General features: G+C 44.6%; 1 protein-coding gene across 4 annotated transcripts in view; it reads right to left on the reverse strand.

The window, feature by feature from the left end:
* LOC139228201 (synaptonemal complex protein 1-like) overlaps nt 1-24,169 on the reverse strand; it is a 395,567-nt gene that overhangs the window by 160,525 nt on the left and 210,873 nt on the right. For 3 of the 4 annotated variants that reach the window (XM_070859384.1, XM_070859381.1, XM_070859383.1), the window contains 4 exons: nt 18,998-19,108; nt 18,165-18,257; nt 7,238-7,312; nt 4,644-4,712 (listed from right to left, as the gene is read on the reverse strand). In XM_070859384.1, coding sequence (XP_070715485.1) covers nt 4,644-4,712; nt 7,238-7,312; nt 18,165-18,257; nt 18,998-19,108 — 348 coding nt within the window. The remainder of the gene's footprint in view (nt 1-4,643; nt 4,713-7,237; nt 7,313-18,164; nt 18,258-18,997; nt 19,109-24,169) is intronic. The other variant, XM_070859385.1, reaches the window with a different exon arrangement.

Consider the following 24,169-nt stretch of genomic DNA (forward strand, 5'->3'; position numbering starts at 1 on the left):
TTCCAGAGGGGTACCAGGAAGAATTCATGCAACTGGCCCGTGGAGGACCAGGGGCTGGACATCCCGGGCCCGAAACCACTTGGAAACGGGTGGAAGGGGTCAGATAGTGGCCTCACCTGGGGGAAGATGTAAGGGAATATTGTAACAACTGTTTGGTGTGTGCCAGTAACAATCCAGATCCCAACAGGAAGAAGGCAAACTCTTACAAATGGGTGCCCTTGTGTTGGAGGATCAAAATGAGGCAGGAGGCAAATCTGAGAATTCCCAGACAATGTAAAGGTAGAGATCCAGCATCAAGGTATCAAACCTTTTTAACTCTCCTTTTCACCAGGAAACTGAGCATTCTCCAGTTGCATATCTGAGGAAAATTGACTTATTAATTCTTCTATATCCTATAGAAATCTCTCCCAAACAATATTATTTCTAAACTGGTCCCCTGTATTTAGAAGTTCAAATGCAGAGTTAACCAGAATTACTGAAACATTCATTTGATAAAAGGAATTTTATGCATTCCTATTTGTAGCCCAGTATAATGTCTCAAAGTTTTCCTGTGCTCCCAGCAACCACCATGGTCCTCTTTCCATCTATAGGGCTCGAACCTCCACTTTTGTGCTTATCGTCCAAAAATGGGCGTTATTTCCAGTGTGGACGGTAAAAAAGGGTTTTCAGATCGCCGGCTTCTTGCCCATTCTCAAAGCACCTAGTCTCCATTTTTGAAAATGGGCGTTACCGCGAGCAATATGAAATGGGCGGTAGCGTTAAATCTCGTTGACCTGCTGCCGTAAAGTGTCGCCATCCTTAGCAACGACATGGCAACGCTCGATTCCTGCGATTCTGGAGTTCAAGAGTTATCATGACATGCGTATAAGAGGAGACAGAGAGAGAGAGGGAGCTCAGAGGGACTGAAGTCATGGCTGGGTGTGGTTTGGGAGGAAGGAGGGAGATTTTAGAGCTTCACAGCAAGTAAGCAAACAAATATTAGCTGTTACCAGCTACATATTTGCCCGAATTTGGCCTATAATGGAGAGAGAGGAGGAGGCAACACAGCACGCTGTGGAGACTGACGCTGGAGAGAGCAGTGAGGTGGAAGAGGAGCACATTGGAGGGTGCAAAAGAGCCAGGAGATTCTCAGACAAGACAAATGCCTCCCTCCTGCAGGAGGTCGAGTTACATTGGGATGATTTGACACAGGGAGGGCGTGGGAAGCCGACCCCAAAGGCCTACCAGAGGATATGGACCGAGATAGCAGAGGTGGTCTCGTCGGCGACCAACGAGGTTCGTGAGGCAATCGATGCCGCAAACGATGGAACGACCTTGTGGGATCTGTAAGAGTAAGTATTACATTGATTTCTATGTAATTATTTATTTATATAATTTGATTTGTAAGAGTCGTGAGTGACTATCATCAGATGTGAGGTCTTTCACTTTTACCAGGTATGTTTTACTCAAAGTCTGCGGTCACAGTGTGTCTTTAGGTAAAGAATGAGAATTTTCATGATAATCATGATTACATCTGTCGGTTATGTATTGTATCAGTCTCTGACGGTACCTAGCAATGATATCATGCAATGATCTTATGCCATGTCGTCTTGTCACCTTTTACAGAAGAAGCTATTGACGATGGGGTCCATGCAGAGGTGAACGGGTGGGTGGGCCACTAGTCACCAGCGATCTCACTGACATGGAGGAGCTGGTGCTCGCACTCGTGGGGAAACACCCCGGACAGCCATGGATGCATCTGCAGACCCTGAAGTGATGCCACGTGAGTAAAGCTTACACCATTGTGTGATGTGACACCTACTCAACTCAATATCCGAACAATCATATATGACAGATGATTTCTACAATTGTCATAGAAATAATGATGGCCGAATGAAAATCATTGCAATGCAAATGTGTTGATGGTCATGCGATGATTTTGAGAGCAGTTGTGCTTTTATCGTGCATATGCTGTGTGTAGCGCTGGATTCACCTTGTGACCCTAGCACCCCCTTCTCCTCTCATAACCTCATTTGTGTTTTGCAGCTCAGCCAGCAGCGTATCCCAAGGCGAGACCACAGAGGCTAGAAGGTGGGGTCGCGGAGCCCAACTCTCCGGACGATGCAACATCTGGTGCTGAGGAGCTCCGATTCTCACCCATCAATCCGCTGGGTCTGTTCTCCACGGATGAGAGCGTGGACTTCGAGGAACCTGCATCGCCACGCTCCAGAAGCCATTCCACCCCAAGGCAATCTAGTGGTCCTCCGGTCATTCCCGCCTCCATGCCCGAGGTACCGGCCCTAAGCACGTCGCACAGGGCACCCCATTTGTCCTGTGGACGCCGACCCCGCAGAGGTCTCATGGACAAAGCAGGTCTGTTCCACGAACGTCATATGACAGCGGAGAGATGGTACAGTTGTCCAGGAGGACTGTAGACATTGGTGACCAGCTCATCGAAGCATTGGGGGGCATATCCTGACAGCTGGCCAACATGACCAAGTACATTCCGCGGATGGCGGAGGCCCTGGATGCGATAGCCAGGAACACTGCTGGCACAGGCCTCCCAGTGGTCCCCAAGCGCGGCACTCCACCCCTAGGTTCTGCACCACCACTGTGAACGACAGATAAGAGCAAGGACCAAAATCCTGCTTCTGCATCAGAGAATGTTGCTCCCTCGGCAACCCCCGTTCCCATACCCGTGCAACGACTGCATCTGCCTTCATCCCCCCAATGAGGCACCGCCTGAGAAGCTCCTTGGCCAGGCGCCGTGGAGCAAGGAGGGGAAGGAGTAGAGGTGGGGAGAAGAAGGGGAGGGGGGGAAGGAAAGTGAGGTGATGGCTGTGTTATATCTCCATCTGGGTGTATGCAATTTGTTGTAATGTATGGGGGCTGGGGATCACCCTTCTGCTTTGCCTTTGTATTCTGTATGGCTGGACATGTTGAACATTTGATTGATGTCAATGGTGGAAAAAGTGGGGTGTGGGTAGGGTTTGAGTGTTATTTCCTGTGATACTTATGATTTCTGACCAAGGTTAGTTTAATTTTTTTTTTATTGAACATAACCTTGTTGCGCATTGTCTCAGATAGCTGGACCATTGCACACTGGTGATTCCTTAACATGAAAGGGTTAAATACAACTTAACATCAATCAACGTAAACTTTAACTGGCACCAAGGTGATCGGCACCATTGATGTCTGAGCTGCACACACACAGCATCGTGTCAGCGTTGTCACTCACATCAACGCTCCTTCAGGCAAATCGTTCAGATCTCAGCTCTTCATGTAAGAGTCTTGCAACTATGTAGCCACCACCGGCTCTTTCCTGCGGTCTGGAGGGGGTCGTGGGCATGGTTGCATAGCCAGCATGACTGTCTGGCCCTAGGTCAGCATCCAGCCCCTCGTCGTCCTCTTCCTCCCTCTCCTGAGGTGGAGCATCAGTGCCTTCTGGCAATTCTTGGCCCCTCATGATAGCCAGGTTGTGCACACAACCACAAATTTACCTACTTGCTCAGGGTTGTATTGTAGCTCCTCTCCTGAGTGGTCAAGACATCTGAAGCGTTATTGTTTGGTGGCCCCATTGCATTGAAAGTATAATAGCGATTGGTCTGAAGCACTGATTTCCTCACTAAAATACACCTGGAGTAAAGCCCCAATAGTCCAGAGTCTGAAAATATGTCTGTTGAGATGTTCACTTCACCTGAGAAGAACTCCAGAGCCAATGCAAACTCCCCCGAAGTCGAGGCAGCCTTTTGAATGAAGCGACCTGCGATTTAAAAAAACCAGCCACACTGCTGGTGTTCGTTCAGAACAGTTCCACTTTTTCTGGCCGTTTTTTTGGTTGAGCGATATTGTGGGTGATATGTGTGCGAGGTGGTGAAAGTGACGGTGGGCGAACTCCTAGGCGTTAGTTTCGCCAAATGTGCACTTTGTGACAAAAAAAAAGTGGGCGGGCGGTATTATTGAATCTCGCCGTTAATTCCGTGCGGAAAGTAAAGCTGGGCGATATTATGGGCGTTGATTTTGCCAATTCTGATGATTCCACCCAAAAAAAGTGGGTGGGCGGTAATATTTTTTCCTGGCATTAAGCACATGGAGAAAGTAATGCTCGGCGATAAATTTCCTAAAAATGCCCATCAGTTTCCATTTTGTGCCAAAATTGGCGATATATGGGCGTTATATGTCATTTCAGCGGTAAAATGGTTGTTAAGTGGGCATTAAGCATGCAAAAAAAGTGAAGGTTCTAGCCCATAGTGTTTTAATCCATTTGTATTCCTATAGCTTGCCTTCAAATTGTGCGATTTATACACCAAAATGTAATTAATCAAAATCAATCTCCACAATGAAACATGAAAACCTCAGAGTCCTTTGTGTTGTGGCATCTTGAATTTACCCATTTTCAATAAAAATTACATTGGTTACATTCTGCACATTAAGTCTTAAAAGAAAGGTTGCTGCGCATGACAATCATTAATTAAATAGATAGCTTACATGTCTATGAAAGATGTGTTACAATTTTCATCCATTTGAAATGTTCGCTTAGCTTTTTTCTCATAGTGGAGCTCAGCATCCATCAGATAACTATTTTGTTTTATTATACTATTACAATGCATCTATTTTAATGTGATAGCTGCTGCTAAAAAAAACACAGGTTTTAATCAGTTTACCTTCTTTAATTCGTCTTTCAAAGATTTGACTGTGCCCTTCATTGTTTTAGTTTGCTTTGCAAAGCCTTCCTAGAAAATGTAAAATATTTTGCATCAGACAAAAAATATGTATTTTTTTGTGAATGTAAGTAGTTTGCACTTTGAACTAGATACATAATTTTTAGCAGAAATTATATGGAAAAGATTTTTTGATACAGCAATTGTTATATGGTCATATTGTGACAAAGCACAAAAACAAAACAGGATACAATATTTTATTAAATATAAACCCCAAAATTACCCCCAAATTGTTTTTTGTGCAGATAACCATAATTTTTGATACAACAAATCTGAAGCTTTTTAGCTGGGAAGTTCGAAGTTACAGCTAAAACATCAAAATTTGGAACTCATTCACTAGTCATTGAGCAACAGGAAGCCTTCAAAGAGGAGATGTTTGGGGTAAAGGATCCAGTGTAGACACATTCCCATGAGGAGAAAGGAAGAACATCCATAGCTAGAGCTCCGAGGATGATTAAAGATATAGGGGTGGAAATTCGATCGTGCCTCGTTAATCCGGGCATAGCGGTAAATTTTGCACCGGCAAATGTATTGCATCTGCCACCGCAAAATTCATCAGCTGGTCCTGGAGTTTGGAGCAGAGTGCTATGGGAGGCTTTGCACATCTTTTAGGGCGCTAGGCCGGCTGAGCATTTGACAAAGTACAACATAGTTAACTTATTAGCAAAATTAAAGCCTATGGGATTAAAGTGACAGTAGCAGCATAGATAAAAAGTTGGCTAATGGACAGAAAGCAGAGAGTCGCGGTGAATGATTGTTTCTCAGACTAGCGAGAGATGGTTCCCTAGAGGACGGGATTAGGAACACTGCACTTTTTAATTTATATTAATGATCGGGACTTGGGTATACAGGGCAACGTTTCAAAGTTTGCAGTTGATATCAAACTCAGAAATGTAGTAAGCAATGAGGAGGATAGCAACAGACTTCAGGAGGACATAGACTGGTAAAATGGACAGACACATGGCAGATGAAATTTTATGTTGAGATGTGTGAATTGATACATTTTGGTAGGAAGAATAAAGAGAGGAAATATGAACTAAATCGTATAATTTTAAAGAGGGTGCAGGAACAGAGCGATCTAGTGGTATATGTGCATGAATCTTTGAAGGACAAGTTGAAAAGACTGTTAAAAAAGCATATTGGCTTTATTAATAGAAGAATAGAGTACAAATGCAAGGAAGTTATGCTAAACCTTTATAAAGCACTGGCTGTGCCCCAGCTGGAATTAAGTGCAATTCTGGGCACCATACTTTCGGAAGGACGTCAAGGCCTTGGAAAGGGTGCAGAGGATAGTTACTGGAATGATACGTGGGATGAGGGATTTCAATTATGTGGAGAGACTGGAGGATCTGAGGTTGTTCTCCTTAGAAAATATAAGGACAAAATAATGAAGGGTTTTGATAGAGTAAATAAGGAGAAACTATTTCCAGTGACAGAAGTGTCGGTAACCAGAGGACACAGATTTTAGGCAACTGGCAAAAGAACCAGAGGCGACATGCAGAAACATATTTTTATACAGCTCGTTGTTGTGACCTGGAATGCACCACCTGAAAGGGTCGTGGAAGCAGATTCAATAGTAACATTCAAAAAAAAATTGGATAAATACTTCAAGGGAAAATGTTACAGGGTTGTGGGGAAAGAACAGGAGAGTAAGATTAATTGGACAGCTGTACCAAAGAGCCGGCACAGGCATCTTCTTTGATTCCAACAATATCTAACATAAAGAATTCCCTGAACAATGACATTACAGGTTGAGCGTACGAAATCCGGAGTTACGGAATTCGGAAAGTTCCGGAATCCAGACCGATCCGTGGCGGGGTCATCCGTAAAATGATCCGCCCCTCTGCTCTGCCGCTGGACTCCCCCGCCTCGGGCCGCTGTCGACCTCTCCCCCGCCTCGGGCTGCCGCCGACCTCGCCATCGCCTCGGACCTCTGCCTCGGGCCGATCTCACCGCTGCCTCGGGCCGACCTCACCTCTGCCTCAGACCTCTGTCTCAACCCCCCAACCCCCGGCTGCCACTCAGCCGCTCGATCCCCCCTCCCCTACGTACCTACTTTGGCCCAGGTGCTTCCGAACTTGGGACGTCGGAAAGACGTTCCAAAGTCCGGAAATACCCGAACCTGTGGAAACTCGCCATGGTGATAGATTCAATTTGGGGACGTGGCCAGTTTTGTGGGCAGGGCCAGACTCCAGCACAGTGTTTTCAAAAGATCGTGCAAAATTGATTTGTGCTGAATGTAACTTGCACTAGAAATGGTTCGATCTGTTGCGCTGATTTGACTGAGTTTGAGTAAATTGCGCTGGAAATAACAGCGTAACCTAGTGGAAACGCTACCTCACTCTGTAAAACCCTCAATGTAAAAATTATTATAACAATCAAGACAATTAAGTTTAAAAAGCAATAAAATGTCATTGTACAAAGTGACTGAATGAGAATTAAAAGTCTTTCGCTCAGAGGGATAAAGGCAGTTAGCACAAGTCTAATATTCTGGTGTAGACAATATTTAAATAAAGTTATTGTGCAAAATGACAAACCTTTTCCTCAGTTACTTTTTTAAGCTCTTGTTTTACACCCGAGAGCTCACCTTTGACAGCTAATAGTTCAACTTCCTAGAAAAAGAAAATACACACTTATTACTGATAATAATATCCAATTATAATGTTCGCCATAAAAACAATAATCCAATTATTCCAAACAGGCAGAAAAAAATCCAAAGTATTAGTACATTATAAATGTTATGTTATAAAACTATAGCGTATTTTATAATAAATATTAAATATAAATTTCTAGAACCGATTTTCATCCTTCTTCACCCCGTCCCCCCGACGGACTTGCACAGGTGCTGGAAAGATGCAGCGCACCCGAAGAGTACTGTGCCTGTCCTAACTCGAATGTCCCAGTTATCCCAGTTATAGGATAGAGTAGGCTTGCCAGAGCCTTGATCCTAGAAATGGGATTGGGAATATAGGGGACGGCTTAGTGTTGGATGGGCAGGTTAAAATATCAAATATGGGAAATCCAACCAAAGCTGCCTCCAATGTGCCCACTTCCGGTTTTACTGAAGATGAGATTGGGTGCGGCTGAAAACGTGATCTTGAGAGGGTCCATCATTATATTATGTTAATGAGGGTACTTCCCTCAAATTTTGACTGCGATTTGAATTTAACGCCTCCAGCATGGGTTTCCTGGGGCTCAGTAAACGCAGCAGTAAAACAGAGGCGAGATTGAGTGGCACCTCATAGGGATGGTTAAAGAGTAGGTTTCCCGATAGCAATAAAGGCATTTTCTGCAATACAACAATGACTACACTTCAAAAGTACTTTATTGGCAGAGGTCATAAAAGGCACTATATAAATGCAAGTCTTTCTTTTATTGCACCCAGCTGCTTTCTCAGTTCCCTCTGATAAATAAATGGTTTGCTGAGCATTCTCGTAGTGACAGATGTATTGGTAAAGTTTGGAGGTGTTCACACAGAGGACATCAAGCTAGGTAATGTCATTGCTGCTGTAGACTAGATGCGGATGAGGAAGACAATGATAAATAAATGGTTTGCTGAGTGTTTTCGTAGTGACAGATGTATTGGTAAAGTTTGGAGGTGTTCACACAGAGGACATCAAGACAGATGGCAATCTGAGGACCACCAGATCAGCCCAGTAGTATTCATCAACAACAAAGAATTTAATTCCATCAATGTTCAGCTGGTGTACCACCACAAGAAAAGGTTCATGCAAGTGTGCGCCAGATTCTACATTAATGACTTGGATGAAGGGACCGAGTGTAATGTAGCCAAGTTTGCTGATGATACAAAGATGGGTGAGAAAGCAAATTGTGAGGACATAAAAAATCTGTAAAGGGATATAGACAGGCTAAGAGAGTGGGCAAAAATTTGGCAGATGGAGTATAATGTGGGAAAATATGAGATTATCCACTTTGGCAGAAAAATAGAAAAGCAAATTACAATTTAAATGGAGAAAAATTGCAAGTGTTGCAGTACAGAGGGACCTGGGGGTCCTTGTGCATGAAACACATAAAGTTAATATGCAGGTACAGCAAGTAATCAGGAAGGCAAATGGAATGCTGGCCTTTATTGCAAGGGGGATAGAGTATAAAAGCAGAGAAGTCCTGCTACAACTGTACAAGGTATTGGTAAGGCCACACCTAGAGTACTGTGTACAATTTTGGTCTCCATATTAAAAGAAGGATATACTTGCATTGGAGGCTGTTCAGAGAAGGTTCACTAGGTTGATTCTGGAGTTGAGGGGATTGACTTATGAAAATAGGTTGAGTAGGTTGGGCCTATACACATTGGAGTTGAGAAGAATGAGAGATGATCTTATTGAAACATATAAGATAATGAGGAGTCTCGACAAGGTGGATGCAGAAAGGATATTTCCACTCATAAGGAAAACTAAAACTAGGGGGCGTAGGGCTAGACTTTGCATTAGTCTCCAGATCGCCTAACAGTGGGCGATATTTTCAGTGTTAGCATTTATTTTTTTTGTAATCGCCGGAATATCAGCCATTTTCAAACCTGCTAGTTTCCACTTTATAATTTGGGCGTTAGCCGTAGCAATGTGAAATGGGCGTAAGCAGTTTTTTCAGTCGTGCAAGGCCGGTGTCCATAGCAACGGTCTTTTCCTGCGATTCAGGAGGTATGGGGTCATCTGCACCTGCGCAGAAGAGAGTGAAAGTGAAAGAGGAGAAAGAGGACAAAGCTTGTGGAGATTGTAGTGGTGGTGTTGTGGATTTATTATTGGAGAGTTTTGGCGATTTTTTTGCAAAAAAATAGTTGAGAAAGCTGGTGAGGAAAGGATTGTAGTGTTATTTGAGAGATTTTTGCTCAAAAAATATGATGGATGCAATTGAAGGGAGTGAAAGGATGAGCGAGGAGGAGGGGCAAGTGGTGGAAACGGGAGAGATGGGAGGAAGTCGGCGCACTAAGTGCTTTAGCGAGGAGGCCAATGCTGCCTTAGTGGCAGAAGTAGAAAATCGGTGAGCACAATTGACCCGGGGTGGGCATGGGAACGCCCCCCCCACACTCCCGCGGGTCAATCAACGCATATGGATTGAAATTGCAGAGGTCATCTCTGCAAATACCCTTGAGGTAAAGGAGCCCAACCAGTGCCGGAAGCGCTGGAATGATATTGTTGGGTCCGGTAGAGTAAGTATTAAATTTATTTATATTTATTTATATAATTGTAATTGTAATTGTAATGATGCAATGATGAATTTAAATGCAGATGTGATGTATTGTAGTTAGACTGGTAATCATTTAATCCAAATCTGGATCTTAAACAAGTTATTTGCCGACGGAAGATATAACCATGCATGCGATAAGTATAACATTTACGGTGGACTAGCATGTGTGTTGTGTTGTGTAATAATAATAATATGATACCTGTCAGTAATCTGCTATCTATTTTATCTGTAAAAGTACCTAGCAATAATCTTATGCCATGCCATGCTGTTGTCACCTTTGTAGAAGAAACCTTCAAAGAATAGGACCGAGCAGCGGCGCACAGGTGGCGGTCAAGTGGACCTTAGTCTTAGACAGATCTTGAGGAACGGCCGCTGGCACTGGTGGGTGTCCACAACCGGTCGGCCACCCGTGCAGCGTCGGAACCTGTTCTCATGTCACATGAGTAAAGATAAACCATTGGGTGATGTAAAGTAAATTAATGGCATTCATTTCCGTATAATATATGATTGATGATATGATGTATATGATTGATACAATGTTATGTAATTAATGATGGGATCATGAAAATCATTGCAATGCAATGCAGATTTTGTCCTATCATGATGTTAATTAAATGTGATATCTGTCAGTATTTTTATAGCAGTAGTGTTGCTTTCGTGCATGTGCCTGTGTAGTGTTTGCATTCCCTTGTGACCCTAGAATCCTCTTCTCCTCTAATTATCTTATTTATGTTTTCTCGCTCAGCCGAGAGTACAGCAGGCCTTGCAGGGACCACTGAGGACAGTGAAGAGGTGGAGAAGGAGCCTGCAACACTATCGACCAATGTTCCTACAGCCACATCTTCTTCGACCGAGCAGGTAGTGGGATCAAGCGCATTGACGCAGGGCTCCCCGAGTGGTTCCATGCCGGCGCCGACCCCGTGGAGGTTGGTTCAGCGCAGTCGGACTGCTCCAAGACCGGCAGATCTAAGTGTGGACATGATCAACTTGTCCAGGACGAGCGTCGACATCAGTCAGGAGCTCCCCCAAGCAATGGACGGTTTATCTTGCCAGGTTGCCACTCTATCTGCGATTGTCAACGAAAAGATGACGTGGATAGCAGTGGCCCTGGAAAAAAAAGCCGGGAACATGGATGCCAGAGGGCTATCAGTGATCCCGGAATCTGGCACTGCACACCAAGGTGCCGCATCCCCCTTGCTAGAGACACATGCAAATTAGGAGGAAGCTCTTGCTTCTGGCTCAGAAACGTCCTCTCCATCAACAGCCCAATGAATGGATCTGCCGTCAACCCCCCCTGTCTCTCCCACCGAAGCAGCGCTCAAGGTGCACTGCAGCAAAGCGGCTTGGAGTTGGTAGGGGGAGGGGAAGAGGTGGGGTACAGACCCGGGCGGGGTGGGTGGGGATGGAAAGGAGGGGCGTGGCCACAGGTAGGAATGAAGGGAGGGAGTGTTCTTGTACTACTGTTAATTTTTTTTTAATTGTTGCCTGTTGGGTGTGTGGGTTGGTTATTAGGGTGGTTCTTTGAATTGTTTAAATTGTTTGTTTCTGTTGTTGTTTTTCAGTTTTTCACTGTTGGGTTGGGGGAGCGGGGGAGCGGGGGTGCATGCGTGTTTATTAACATCGCTGTTGTAGTTGTTGTTTACAAAATTTACTGTTATCTATAAATGTTCAAAATTTGGGGTGGGTTGCGGGGTACTGTTGTTTTGTGTTCAGTTTGTGAATAAAAAAAATGTCTTTAGTAACATTAACATTTTTATATTTAACTTAACATTGTTGTGCATTGTCTTCAGACAGCAGTAACATTAAGGATATACAAACATTGGCGAGGCCAGGTCATGAAAGGCGAACATTAAACGTAACGTTAATCAACTGTAACTGTAACTGTCACCAACGTATCGCAAACCATTCATTTATGAGCTTCAGACACAACAATCTTGCAGCCGCGTAACTACCATCAATGTTATTTCAAGCAAAAGCATTCATTTATGAACTGCTGACACAACAGTCTTGCAGCTGTGTAACTACCACCAATGTTATTTCAAGCAAAGCGTTCATTTATGAGCTGCTGATGCAGCAGTCTTGCAGCTGCATAACCACCACGGGACCTTTCCTGAGGTCTAGAGGGGGGTGGGGGCATGGTTTCAATGTCACCCTGATTGTCTTCCTTGAGGTCATCGTCCACCTCCTCTTCTTCCTCTTCCGCCTCTTCTCTCTCCTGAGGTGGACCGGCAGTTCCATCTGGCAATTCTTGTCCCCTCCTGATAGCCAAGTTATGCAATGAATTGAGCGACCTGCTCAGAGTGGTACTGTAATTCGCCTCCTGAGTGATCCAGGCATCTGAAGCGCTGCTTAAGCACTCCAATTGTCTTTTTGACGATATTGCGTGTGGCTATGTGGCTTTCATTGTATCGCTTCTCGGCTTCTGTCTGGGGCTTAAACAGGAGGGACATCAGCCAGCTGGTAAGGCTATATCCTTTATCACCCAGCATCCAACCGTGACCTTGTGGCTGACTCTTAAACAGGTCAGAGACAGTGCTCTCACGCAAGATGTGTGCATCATGGATGCTGCCTGGAAATTTTGCATTTACTGCTATGATTATTTGCTTGAGGTCGATAACGAGTTGCACATTCAGGGAGTGGAATCCCTTTTGGTTCCGAAAAACCTCTACATCCTGAAAAGATGCTTGCATGGCGATGTGCGTGCAGTTTATTGCTCCCTGCACCTTGGGGAAGTTGCTATTCTCAAGAGTCTGTGCCTCCCTGGTCATAGGGAAGCTTATAAAGTCCATCCTTCGAGCGTAAAGGGCTTCAGTCACCTGTCGAATGCAGCAATGTGTGGCGTGCTGAGAGATAGCGCAAATGTTGCCAGCTGAGGTCTGAAAGGAGCCCGATGCATAAAAGGAAAGTGCCGCAGTAACCTTGACTTCAACGGACAGTGCGGTCCTGATGGTACTGTTAGGCTGCAGATCTCTCTTAATGAGCTGGCATATCTCACTGATGACCTCCTTTCAGAAGCGCAATCTCCTAAGGCACGTGTTTTTGGACAAATTGAGGTATGACCGCTTCTCCCTGTAAGTGCATCGGGTATAAGTGCTCCTCCTCATCATCAGTCTGCCACCTCTTTGATTGGGCACATAATGCTCTCAATATATCTTCTCCCATCTCTAATCTGCGGCATGTGAGTAGTCATCAATACTGGCTGAGAAATTATAGGCCCCATTACAATTACTATTATACATATTCCTCAGAAATAATAAATTGTCCTCCTAAAACTCATATAAAAAATTCAAATCGACCACGAGATGTAAGTTGTTCAGATTTTAAAATCACCTTAAAACTCTCAGATTAAATCAAAACTCCCCAGAACTTGATGCAGCCTTTTATATAAAAAGTCCTTCGATTTACAAAATGGATTCCATACTGCTGGGTTAAGGTCAGGTGAGTGCAGCTTTTTTCTGCGTTTTTTTGGGCGAGCGATCGTTTCCGCGCTATATGGGCGAGATGCCGAAAGTAATGCTCGGCAATATTCTGGGCGGTTTCTGGGTGTTAGTTTCCTTTAAAAACTGCATTCTGGGCAGTGCACTATTGTTAACGTCTGTAAGGTTACTAATCTTCAAAAAAACGCAGACCATGAACTAAAAATTGATTGGTACAAGCTTTGGAATTAAACTGGACAATTAAGGATATCCTGTGGTCAGGAACCAAAACTGATTTCATGCATAACAACAATGGAGTTGTTATGTGAGGCCCTGAATTTGATGACTAGGGTGGGGAAAACAGCCACTGGAGACATTGAGTCTGTAATAAGACCAGACAACAAAGGACCTCCACGGAATGCAAATTTGTGGATAACAGCATTCAGCATAAGGAAATATCTTTTGCATTGTCGACTCAGTGTGCAAATTGGTAACCATTCAAACTCATCACCAACCAGTTAATCAGATCGATAATCGAATTTCGTCCCAGCGGGAAACTTATTCAAAACCTGGATATAAATATACAGACACAGACACACAAGCAGGTTAAGCAGAAGCAGAAAGAAGAATACAGGAAGAAACAGCAAGCAGGCAACAGAGGAAGGATACTGAAGCAGGAGGAAGAGACAGAAGGACACGAAAGGAACAGCACTGCAGAAAATGGACAGAAGAAGAACCAACCGGTCACGGAACCAATGACCATGAACTTACACTAGCTACAGCCAGGAATGGTGATTGTATGTCTAAAGTGAAATTTCTCTCAGCAGTCTAGTTTTAGTCGTTTTTTGTTGCGTAATAAAACGGACACTGGGTTAAGCCTAAAATTTTGTGCCATGTGTTGTCCTTTCTCACTCTAAGTTCCGAGGTCTAAGAATCAGAGTAAAGTCAACAAAACAAACACCCTACACGTCATAATTTTGAAAAAAAATATGGGAGGGCGGTTTAACTAAATCTCAGCGTTAACTTGATGCCAAAATTAACACTGGCAATAAATGGACGTTTGTTTCCATTTTTAGGGAAAATGGGCGATAAATGGGTGGTAGCAAGGCAAAATTGATGGAAAGTCTAGCCCATAATCTCAGAATAAGGGGCCGCCCATTTAAAACTGAGATAAGGAGGAATTTCTTCTCTCCGAGGGTTGTAAATCATTAGAATTCTCTGCCCCAGTGGAGGCTGGGTCATTGAATATATTTAAGGCAGAGATAGACAGATTCTTGAGTGTTAAGGGAGCGGGCAGAGAAGTGGACCTGAGTCCATGATCAGATCAGCCATGATCTTATTAAATGGCGCAGCAGGCTTGATGGGCCAAATGGCCTAATCCTGCTCCTATTTCTTATGTTCTTATTCCCGGGGAGCAGCCATGATGCTTCCATCTTGCGGCAATCTAAGATCTCCAACCTCTTCATACCTGCAAGCAGACTTAAGGAGTGGCTGTTAGGAGACAAAGGATACCCCCTTCAAACTTTGCTGATGACACCTGTAATGAACCCCACCAATGAACTACAATGAAGCCATCAAGATGTGCTTCAGGTACCTGCACAGATCTGGAGATGCCCTTCAGTACTCGCCAGTGAGGGCCTCTCGAATAATTGTGGTGTGCTGCGTTCTGCACAATATTGCACAGCATAGAGGATTAGAGCTGGAGGAGCTGATGATGATTCCAATGAAGAGGAGGATAACAAGAAAGACGATGAACCCTAGGCCACACCAGCCACTCACATTGCTGCTTGGGATGCCCTAATAGCTCGAAAGTTCAGTTGGTCACATGCTGGACCAAGGTAACTATCACATCCTCAGGCCCCAAACTCCGCCTCTCACCCCCACACTCACACAAAGCAATTCTGTAACCAACCACACACCTCCAATTAGTCCCATCAATTCATGTCTTCATATTCAGCATCAAGAAACTGAAAAGGCAAGTTGCCACTCAGCACGCAAAAATAGGCTACACGGGGTAGTGGTGCAAATTAATACATTTTATGTGAGTTAGTAACAAAAGGAAACTTAACATAACATTTTCACAAGTATCTATGTGCATATCCTTGGGGAATTACAATGTTTTTCTCTCCCTTTGGCTACTGCGCCTCCATGGAGCAATCCCTGTGGCTTCAGTAGAGGTAGAGACAAACTGCTCAGATCTCTGCTCTGACTGCTGAGATGATCTTGGTTGATGACCTCTGAGTGTTGGAGCCCATGAGGACCTCGTGAAAGCCTGTTCCACCTGCATCTGTGCAAGGGCAGACCCGGCCATCAGGAGATGATGCAGCATGTTGGGTACTGGCTGACGAGGGGGTAGTGAGTGAGACGTGGGACCACTTTTAGTGGAGTTCCCACTTTCATGCCCCTTTCACATTATCCCTCTCCTGGACCAGCAGCACATCACTCCTACCTCTCTCTTGGGGAGCAGTTTGGTGCAGATCATAACACCTTGCAAGGCCACAGGTTGTTTAATGCGACAGACATACTGGTATCCAATCTCTGCACAGCCGTGGACATGGCCTGCATGAACTGGTTTGATAGCCGCAATTGAAGTTTCATGGAGGCAAACACTCTGTCCGCGGCAGACATTCTTGCAATGGCCTGCGACATCTATCTTTAAATTTTCGAGTTGGACGCCTCCATCCTCTCTGTTATCGTGGAGAGTGTGCGTGGCACATATGCCTCTATATGATTGTTCTTTCATTGATGACCCCCAGGGTTCAGCATTTTGTGTTCAGTTGGGCAGAACTTGGAGGGGTAACCTCCCCCCCACCGACGTGAACTCTCCACAGCTAATCCTGCCACCAGCATCTGTTCGTGCTCACTTGTGAACTGTGACTCCAGATGAAAATTCCACTAGCTGTCTAATAGGACCCACCGACATGCGCGTATTTGCACTGGTGTCTGGTAGTATGTCCTGTGATGGTGCACCCTCAGAAGTAATCAGGTTCTCTGAGGAATCGCTGTTGGAAAAATCAATAGACTGATGCTCTATGTGTGAAGGCCCTGGAGGAGAAAACAAATGGATATGAATTAATACTGGCAACATAACAATGTTGTCACTCAGCATAATTACGCTTACCAATTTTCACTCATTGTGGAAATCAAGTCGGCATGACTGAGTCTTGTTTGAGATGGGGGTTAGAGGTGTTTAATTCTGTCACTAGGCAGCTGTGAAGTCCCAGTCTCTCCATCTCCAATGGTCAGGGATACAGAGATGTCACTGATCTCCATTGCCTCTTCCTCTGCAACTGCACTATCTGTGGCAGGCCACCTCCAGACCTCTCCCTCCCTTGTGTTTTGTGCTCCAGTAATGATGAAACAACAGACCAATGAGTGACTGTAAGGGCAATTGTACACCTGATTCGTGCATTCAGTGAGGGTGACTGATGCAGATGCATCACATTGCATAAGGATCGAGGGAGAAGCACTGGTTAATGGATAAATGGGTATGTGAGGAAGTGCATAGATAGTGAATGATGGGTGCTCTTGAAACTTAAGTGGCTGTGAGGAGTGATGGAGTATGCGTGACAAAACAGAGTGAGAGTGGGTGGTGTGCACTGCAGATGTTGGTGAATCTGCAACTGTATTCACCTTTCCTGACTTGGCTAGGTCATTAAAGTGCTTCCTTTACTGGATCTAGGAAAGGGTCACAATGCTCCTGCTGCTGACCTCTTCAGCCACCTACAACCACACCTTCTTGGTGGCAGCAGCAGGTTTCTTCCTCCTGTTGCTGGGAAAGATTAACTCCGCCAGCTCCTTAATGCACCCAGAAATACATCAAAAGATGAATAGTTAAACCAGGCGCAGCCCTTGACCATCCTAAGTCCATCTTTAAACTTCACCGTATCTTTCCACAAACACCGTCTTTGAATTGGCCCTTTAAATAGTGGAGTTCAGATGGCGTTATATGGGTGAGTACCACGCCTGTTGTCATGCATTGGAGATACAAAAACCAGAAGTAAAATTATAATTAGCTAGCCATGTTTTAATTGGACATTCCAATGCACCAAAACTTCTTCCGAGTCTTGTGTCCACTATCGCAACCCCCCTTCATCCCCACTGGGTTATTATCAGGCGCACAGGCACAGCTTCAGGCTTCAGATGTCTCCAGCTGCAGGTCTGGCCACTGGCTTTGGGGTCTTTGGGGCTGTGGTCATAAAACAGCAGTCAGAAGACCTCCAGGCCCGAAGATCTTCAGTGAAGTTGGAAGAGAAAGGTAGTACATATCTTTTCTGGTCTTCCTTACTTTAATACCTGTCTCCCTCAGATTTTTTTTGATTTCAAGTGGTTAAGGTGCAAGGCCCAATCCCCTTTACTCTCTCGCTCTCTCTCTCTCTCTCTCTCTCTCTCGAGCATCCCCGCATCAACAGCAACAACAATTTTTATTTATATAGCATCTTTAACGCAGTAAAACGATCCAAGGCGCTTCACAGCAGTGTTATAAGCCAAAACAGATAAATTTGACACTGAGCACATCAAGGGAAGAATTTTGGTGAACCTTGAGGAGAATGAGGTGAAATGACTGGATTCAACAATCTTTCCTCATTTAAATGATCATGCTTCACCTGTGCTTGATGTAGATACAGGTACTTTAACCTCCTCAACCCCCACACCCCAGAGGAAACCATATAAATCCTGTGGCAATGCAACAAGGAAGATCTAGCCTCCAGAGTCTCTGCCCTATTTCCTTTGGTTTACACTCAGGTGTTAAGTGTCCCGTGGTACAACTCACAGCAAGATTGGACCTAGTATTTAGGTGATGATATAATTAACATCCACTGAATAGAATCTTTCAGAATCTTACCAAAGGCGTTTTAGATAAGTTGATATTTAGTTCTTTTTCCTTCCAGCATTTCAATTCAGCATCTTTTTCATCGACCATTTTATCATACTGGTGCTGTGTAAGTTGGTAACAATGCCAATATAAGTTAAGTGAGTTTTTCTTTCAAAGCAACATTTTTTTATTAATTTACATTATCAGTGTTTAAAATAAATCTTACACACTACTGCTCACAGTGAATGAAAGGATCTGCTATCTTATACTATGTAGCAAACGCTATATTATCACCGTTTATTACTGCGTTTCTCCGCTTACTGCTGCAGGCTGCTCACAAAAACTCGAAGTTTCTATTTTTTTAATTAATACCCCTCCTGGCCCCAAAAAAACCCATGAGAAAATTACTAAGATCTCAAGGCAAGAATTGGTACTCACCTGGAATTTCCGCAGGGGTTCTCTAGCTGCAGATCAGTGAAATGCCAAAAGAAGCAATATAACCGTTTAAAAATGGCCATTCACAGCATTTCTCCAGGAGTTAGGAACATAGGAATTGCAAAATGAAAAAAGACTAAGTTCCATCTAGTTCTCCTTCTACCCTCCTGATAGTCAGTCGCATGGTACAATGATAATGGAGTTATTGAATAATCATAGCAAACAATCTCGAACAATTAGTTCTGCTGATCTCACGACAAAGTTATAACAGGCAATCAAGAGAATCTTGCGGACATTCAGGGCCACTCTTGAAGGTATGAGGAAAAGGAACTTACTCATGAGAGTGATCAAAGAAACAAAATAATCTACACTAAAAAGGTTAGAAAAGATTAAGAAACATAAAATGAACATCTCAAAATGCACTTTACCTTGTGCTTTTCCATAAGTGTTACCATTTCAGCAATCTTGTTCTGACACATAATCTCAGTTTCTTTCTGTGACTTAAGTGCTGCTTCTGCTGTGAATTTCAATGCTTTAACCTTAAATATAAAGAGAAAATCAGTGTTTCAGAAATCTTTACAATGCATTTTGTTAACATGCTTGCTCATGGATCAGAAGGTTGTGGGTTTGAGGCAGGACTTGAGCATGTGATCGAGGCAGTACTTTGGAGCGTTGCTCTTCAGAGGTAAGTTCCTTTGTATAAAACATTAAAACAAGGTGGCATCTATTTGTAAAATAGCACAGTGTTTTCCCAGTATCTTGCCAATATTTTTCCCTCAATCAAAATCACCCAAAAATAGCAAACTAGTCAATCATTTAATTTCTGTTTCTGGGGCATTGCTAGTACAGAATGGCTGCTACATTTATCTATAGAAACATAGAAACATAGAAAATAGGTGCAGGAGTATGCCATTCGGCCCTTCGAGCCTGCACCACCATTCAATATCATCATGGCTGATCATGCAACTTCAGTATCCCATTCCTGCTTTCTCTCCAATAGCCCTTGATCCCTTTAGCTGTAAGGGCCACATCTAACTCCCTTTTGAATATATCTAACGAACTAGCCTCCAACTTTCTGTGGTAGAGAATTCCACAGGTTCACAATTCTCTGAGTGAAGAAGAAGTTTCTCCTCATCTCAGTTCTAAATGGCTTACCCCTTGGTCTTAGACTGTGACCCCTGGTTCTGGACTTCCCCAACATCGGGAGCATGCTTCCTGCATCTAACCTGTCCAATCCCGTCAGAATTTTATATGTTTCTATGAGATCCCCTCTCATTCTTATAAATTACAGTGAATATAAGCCTAGTCGATCCAGTCTTTCTTCATATGTCAGTCCTGCCATCTCAGGAATCAGTCTGGTGAACCTTCGCTGCACTCCCTCAATAGCAAGAATGTCCTTCCTCAGATTAGGAGACCAAAACTGTACACAATATTAAAGGTGTGGCCTCACCAAGGTCCTGTACAACTGCAGTAAGGCCTCCCTGCTCCTATACTCAAATCCTCTCGCTATGAAGGCCAACATGCCACTTGCCTTCTTCACCGCCTGTTGTACCTGCATGCCACCTTTCAATGACTGGTGTACCATGACACCCAGGTCTCGTTACACCTCCCCTTTTCCTAATCTGTCACCATTCAGATAATATTCTGCCTTCCTGTTTTTGCCCCCAAAGTGGATAACCTCACATTTATCTACATTATACTACATCTGCCATGCATTTTCCCACTCACCTAACCTGTCCAAGTCACCCTGCAGCCTCTTAGCATCCTACTCACAGCTCACACCGCCACCCAGCTTAGTGTCATCTGCAAACTTGGAGATATTACATTCAATTCCTTCATCTAAATCATTCATGTATATTGTAAATAGCTGGGGTCCCAGCACTAAACTTTGCGGTATCCCACTAGTCACTGCCTGCCATTCTGAAAAGGACCCGTTTATTCCTACTAACAACAATCAATGCACTCCATTAAACAATTAATTGTTAATTGTGTTAAGTCCTTTGTGGTATTTTGGCATGCTAAGGCATCATATAAATGCAAGCATTATTTATATTTTATACTAGTTAATCTCCCGTAGTCTTGCACATAGGAAATCAAGATCATGTGTTAAAAGGAGCAAGTGTAGTCTTCAGGTGAAGCAGGGTTAATGATCAAGGGATAATTGGACCAGGAGATATAAGCATAATTCTGTTCCATTTTAAAATAATACATTCTGTTCTTATTTTTATGTGAGACGTTAAACCAAGGCCCCATCATCACTCTCAGGTGACACTATTTCGAAGAAGAGCAGCAGAGTTATCCCCGGTGTCCTGGCCAATATTTATCTCTCAATCAACATCACAAAAACAAATTATTTGGTCATTATCATATTGCTGTTTGCTGGATCTTGCTGTACGCAATTGGCTGCCGCGTTTCCTACATTACACTTGAAAAGTACTTCATTGGCTGTAAAGCGCTTTGGAACGTCCTGAGGTCGTGAAAGGCGTTTATAAAAAAAAGGAAAAAAAAAGACTTGCATTTATATAGCGCCTTTCATGACCACCGTATGTCCCAAAGCGCCTCGGTTTAACATCTCATCCGAAAGACCGCACCTCCGACAGTACAGCACTCCCTCAGCACTGGACTAGAGTGTCAGCCTAGATTTATGTGTTCAAGTCCCTGGACCCAAAACCTTCTGACTAAGAGACGAATGTGCTACCCACTGTGCCAGAGCTGATATAAATGCAAGCCTTTCTTTCTTTCTCAGTCAATGTTTTGTGGCATTGCACATAGGGAGTTAAGACCATGTTATGACTTAAGCTGGAACATGGGCCCCTGGAACATCGTCCGCCACCCTAACCTGGGAGAGGACACCTCCGCAGGTCGGGAGTATAAAGAGCTGGAACACGGGCCCCTGGAACATCGTCGATCACCCTGACCTGCGAGAGGACACTGCCACAGGTCAGGAGTATAAAGAGCTGGAGCATGGGCCGATGCAACATTGTGGGCCACCCCGACCTGCGAGAGGACACCACTGCAGGTCAGGAGTATAAAGAGCTGGAGCATGCCACTACAACTTTCAGCGCATCCCAAGTGTGCGACAACTTCGAGGTGGGCGACTGGGTGATGTCATCAAGGCCCAGGTCACCAGTTAGAGCGTGGGCAGGAACATCGGCGGGGCCCAGGCACAGAGGAGGAGTGGGAAGGTCGGGGTGGATGAGCGGCAAGAGATCGTGGCGGAGGTGCGGCGAATGATTGAAGCGCAGGAGCAGTGAGAGATCGTGGGGGAGGTGTGGCAAATGTTTTGTGGTGGGGGAGTGGTGAGCGATCGTGGTGGAGGAGTGGTGAGAGATCAGCGGCAAGAGATCATGGCGGAGAATGGTGAGAGATCGTAGTGGAGATGCGGTGAATGTTTGTGGTGGAGGAGCAGCGAGAAATCGTGTCAGAGGTGCGGCAATGAGGGTGTGGAGCCGAGGGCCCAGAGGCAGCATGGACCAGCCGACACTACAATATGTGTGCGCACTAGGTCCGTGCAGCACAGCAGGTCTCCAGTCGTCCTGGTTTACCCTTGCCACTGGATAAAGCCCATGTGGTGGCTGATGTGCAATGGTCACCACACGTTAAAAAATCCACTCACAGGCATCTTCCATCCCTGGAGTTCAGGACTAGAATATCGGGTCCTCCATTGAAACATCTATGAATTCATCCCTTTTGGTGTGGAAGCAAGTCATCTTTGTTCGAGGGACCACCTATGATGATGATGACTACTTCGGTCAAGCAGGATTAGATAGCGAGAAGATAATTGGACCAAGGTGGAGAGGGGAAAGAGTGGAGGCATATGGAATGGAAGGAGGTAGAGGAGCAAGATAGGGAAAGGGATGCAGGATGGAGAGGGAACATGGGATGGGGAGGGTAGAGGGTAAGGGATAGAAAGGAAGAGGGTAAAGGGAGAGGAGCAGGGGGATTGGGACATTCAGAGGAGGAAGGGGTTGTGGAGGAGGAAGAGAAATGGGAGGGGATGGGGAGCAAAGGAAGAGATCTATCTTGGCAGGGATGGGCTAGGAAAGCATGCTTGTATTTGGATCTGGAGGCTGTGGGTTTTACACCAGGATTTGAGCATATAATCTAAACTAATACTCTCGTGCAGTACTGAGACAGAGATGAATTAACAGAGGAGAATTCCTTTGGATGAGATATTAAACTGAGATCCTGTCTCCCCACTTGAATGGTTCAGGTGGATCTTAAGGATTCTATGGAACTATTCAAAAAAGAGCAGGAAGTTCGTACACATTCTGGCCAACATTCATTACATAATAACATAAGAAATAGGAGCAGGAGTAGGCTATTTGGCCCCTCGAACCTGCTCCGCCATTCAATAATGACTGATCTTCTACCTCAACTCCACTTTCCTGCACTATCCCCATGTCCCTTGATTCCCTTAATATTCAAAAATCTATCGATCTCTGTCTTGAATATACTCAACGACTGAGCAGCCACAGCCCTCTGGGGTAGAGGATTCCAAGAGTCACCACCCTCTGAGTGAACAAATTTCTCCTCATCTCATTCTAGAGAATATAGGCCGAATCTACTCAATCTCTCCTCATAGGACAATCCCCCATCCCAGGAATCGGTCCGGTGAACCTTCGTTGAACTCCTTCTATGAAAAGTATATCCTTCCTTCGGTAAAGAGACCAAAACTATACACAATACTGCAGGTGTGGTCTCACCAGGACCTTATATAATTGCAGTAAGACATCTTTATTCTTATACTCAAATCCTCTTATAATAAAGGCCAACATACCATTTACTTTCATAATTGCTTACTGTATCATGCATGTTAACTTTCAGTGATTCACCTACAAGGACACTTAGGTCCCACTGAACACCAACATTTCCCAATCTCTCACCGTTTAAAAAATATACTGCTTTTCTATTTTTCCTACCAAAGTGGATAACTTCACATTTCTCCACATTATGGGCCCAAATTTCCCCAGCCCCCTAGAGCGGTGTAGTTAGGGGTGGCACGCCGACTTTGTGAGCCAAAAAAAGCGGCAAAAATTTACCTTCCACTTTGGCCGCTCCTTCGTCATCCGGTTCCAGTGGTGTGGCGCTGCAGAGCCTGCGGGAGGCGGTGCTTCGGCCGCGCTTGCTCAGCGCAGCTGGCAGGGGGCGGGGCTTGGGCCCAGCGTCTCGTGGAGTGCCGGCAGGGGGACGCATGTCTGTTTGAGAGTGCATGCATGTGCAATGCGCGTTTCAGTGTGCACGCATGCGGAGTGGAGCAGGAAGCTTGGCAATCGGCCAATTAAAGGGAGAGCGTCCTCAGTGCCTCAGCATCATTGGCAATGGACCATATATAAAGGTAAGGTGTGAATAGTGATTTTTGGGTGGCTGAGGGAATAGAAAGGAGTGCTGGATAGGTGGAAGAAAGGTGAGAACTGTGATTTTTGAATATTACCTGAATGTAAGTCCAATACACGAATGACGCAAGAGCGTGCAACAAGAACAAACAATTTCCTCCATGAGGAAGTGGAGAAACTAGTCACTGTCACTGAGGAGAAATGGCTGGAGCTGGATATCAGTAAGAGTGGTCTCACAAAAGTTCACCCAAGGAAATGAAAAGA

Source organism: Pristiophorus japonicus, chromosome 17 (assembly GCF_044704955.1).
Source record: "Pristiophorus japonicus isolate sPriJap1 chromosome 17, sPriJap1.hap1, whole genome shotgun sequence".
Taxonomy (NCBI): domain Eukaryota; kingdom Metazoa; phylum Chordata; class Chondrichthyes; family Pristiophoridae; genus Pristiophorus; species Pristiophorus japonicus.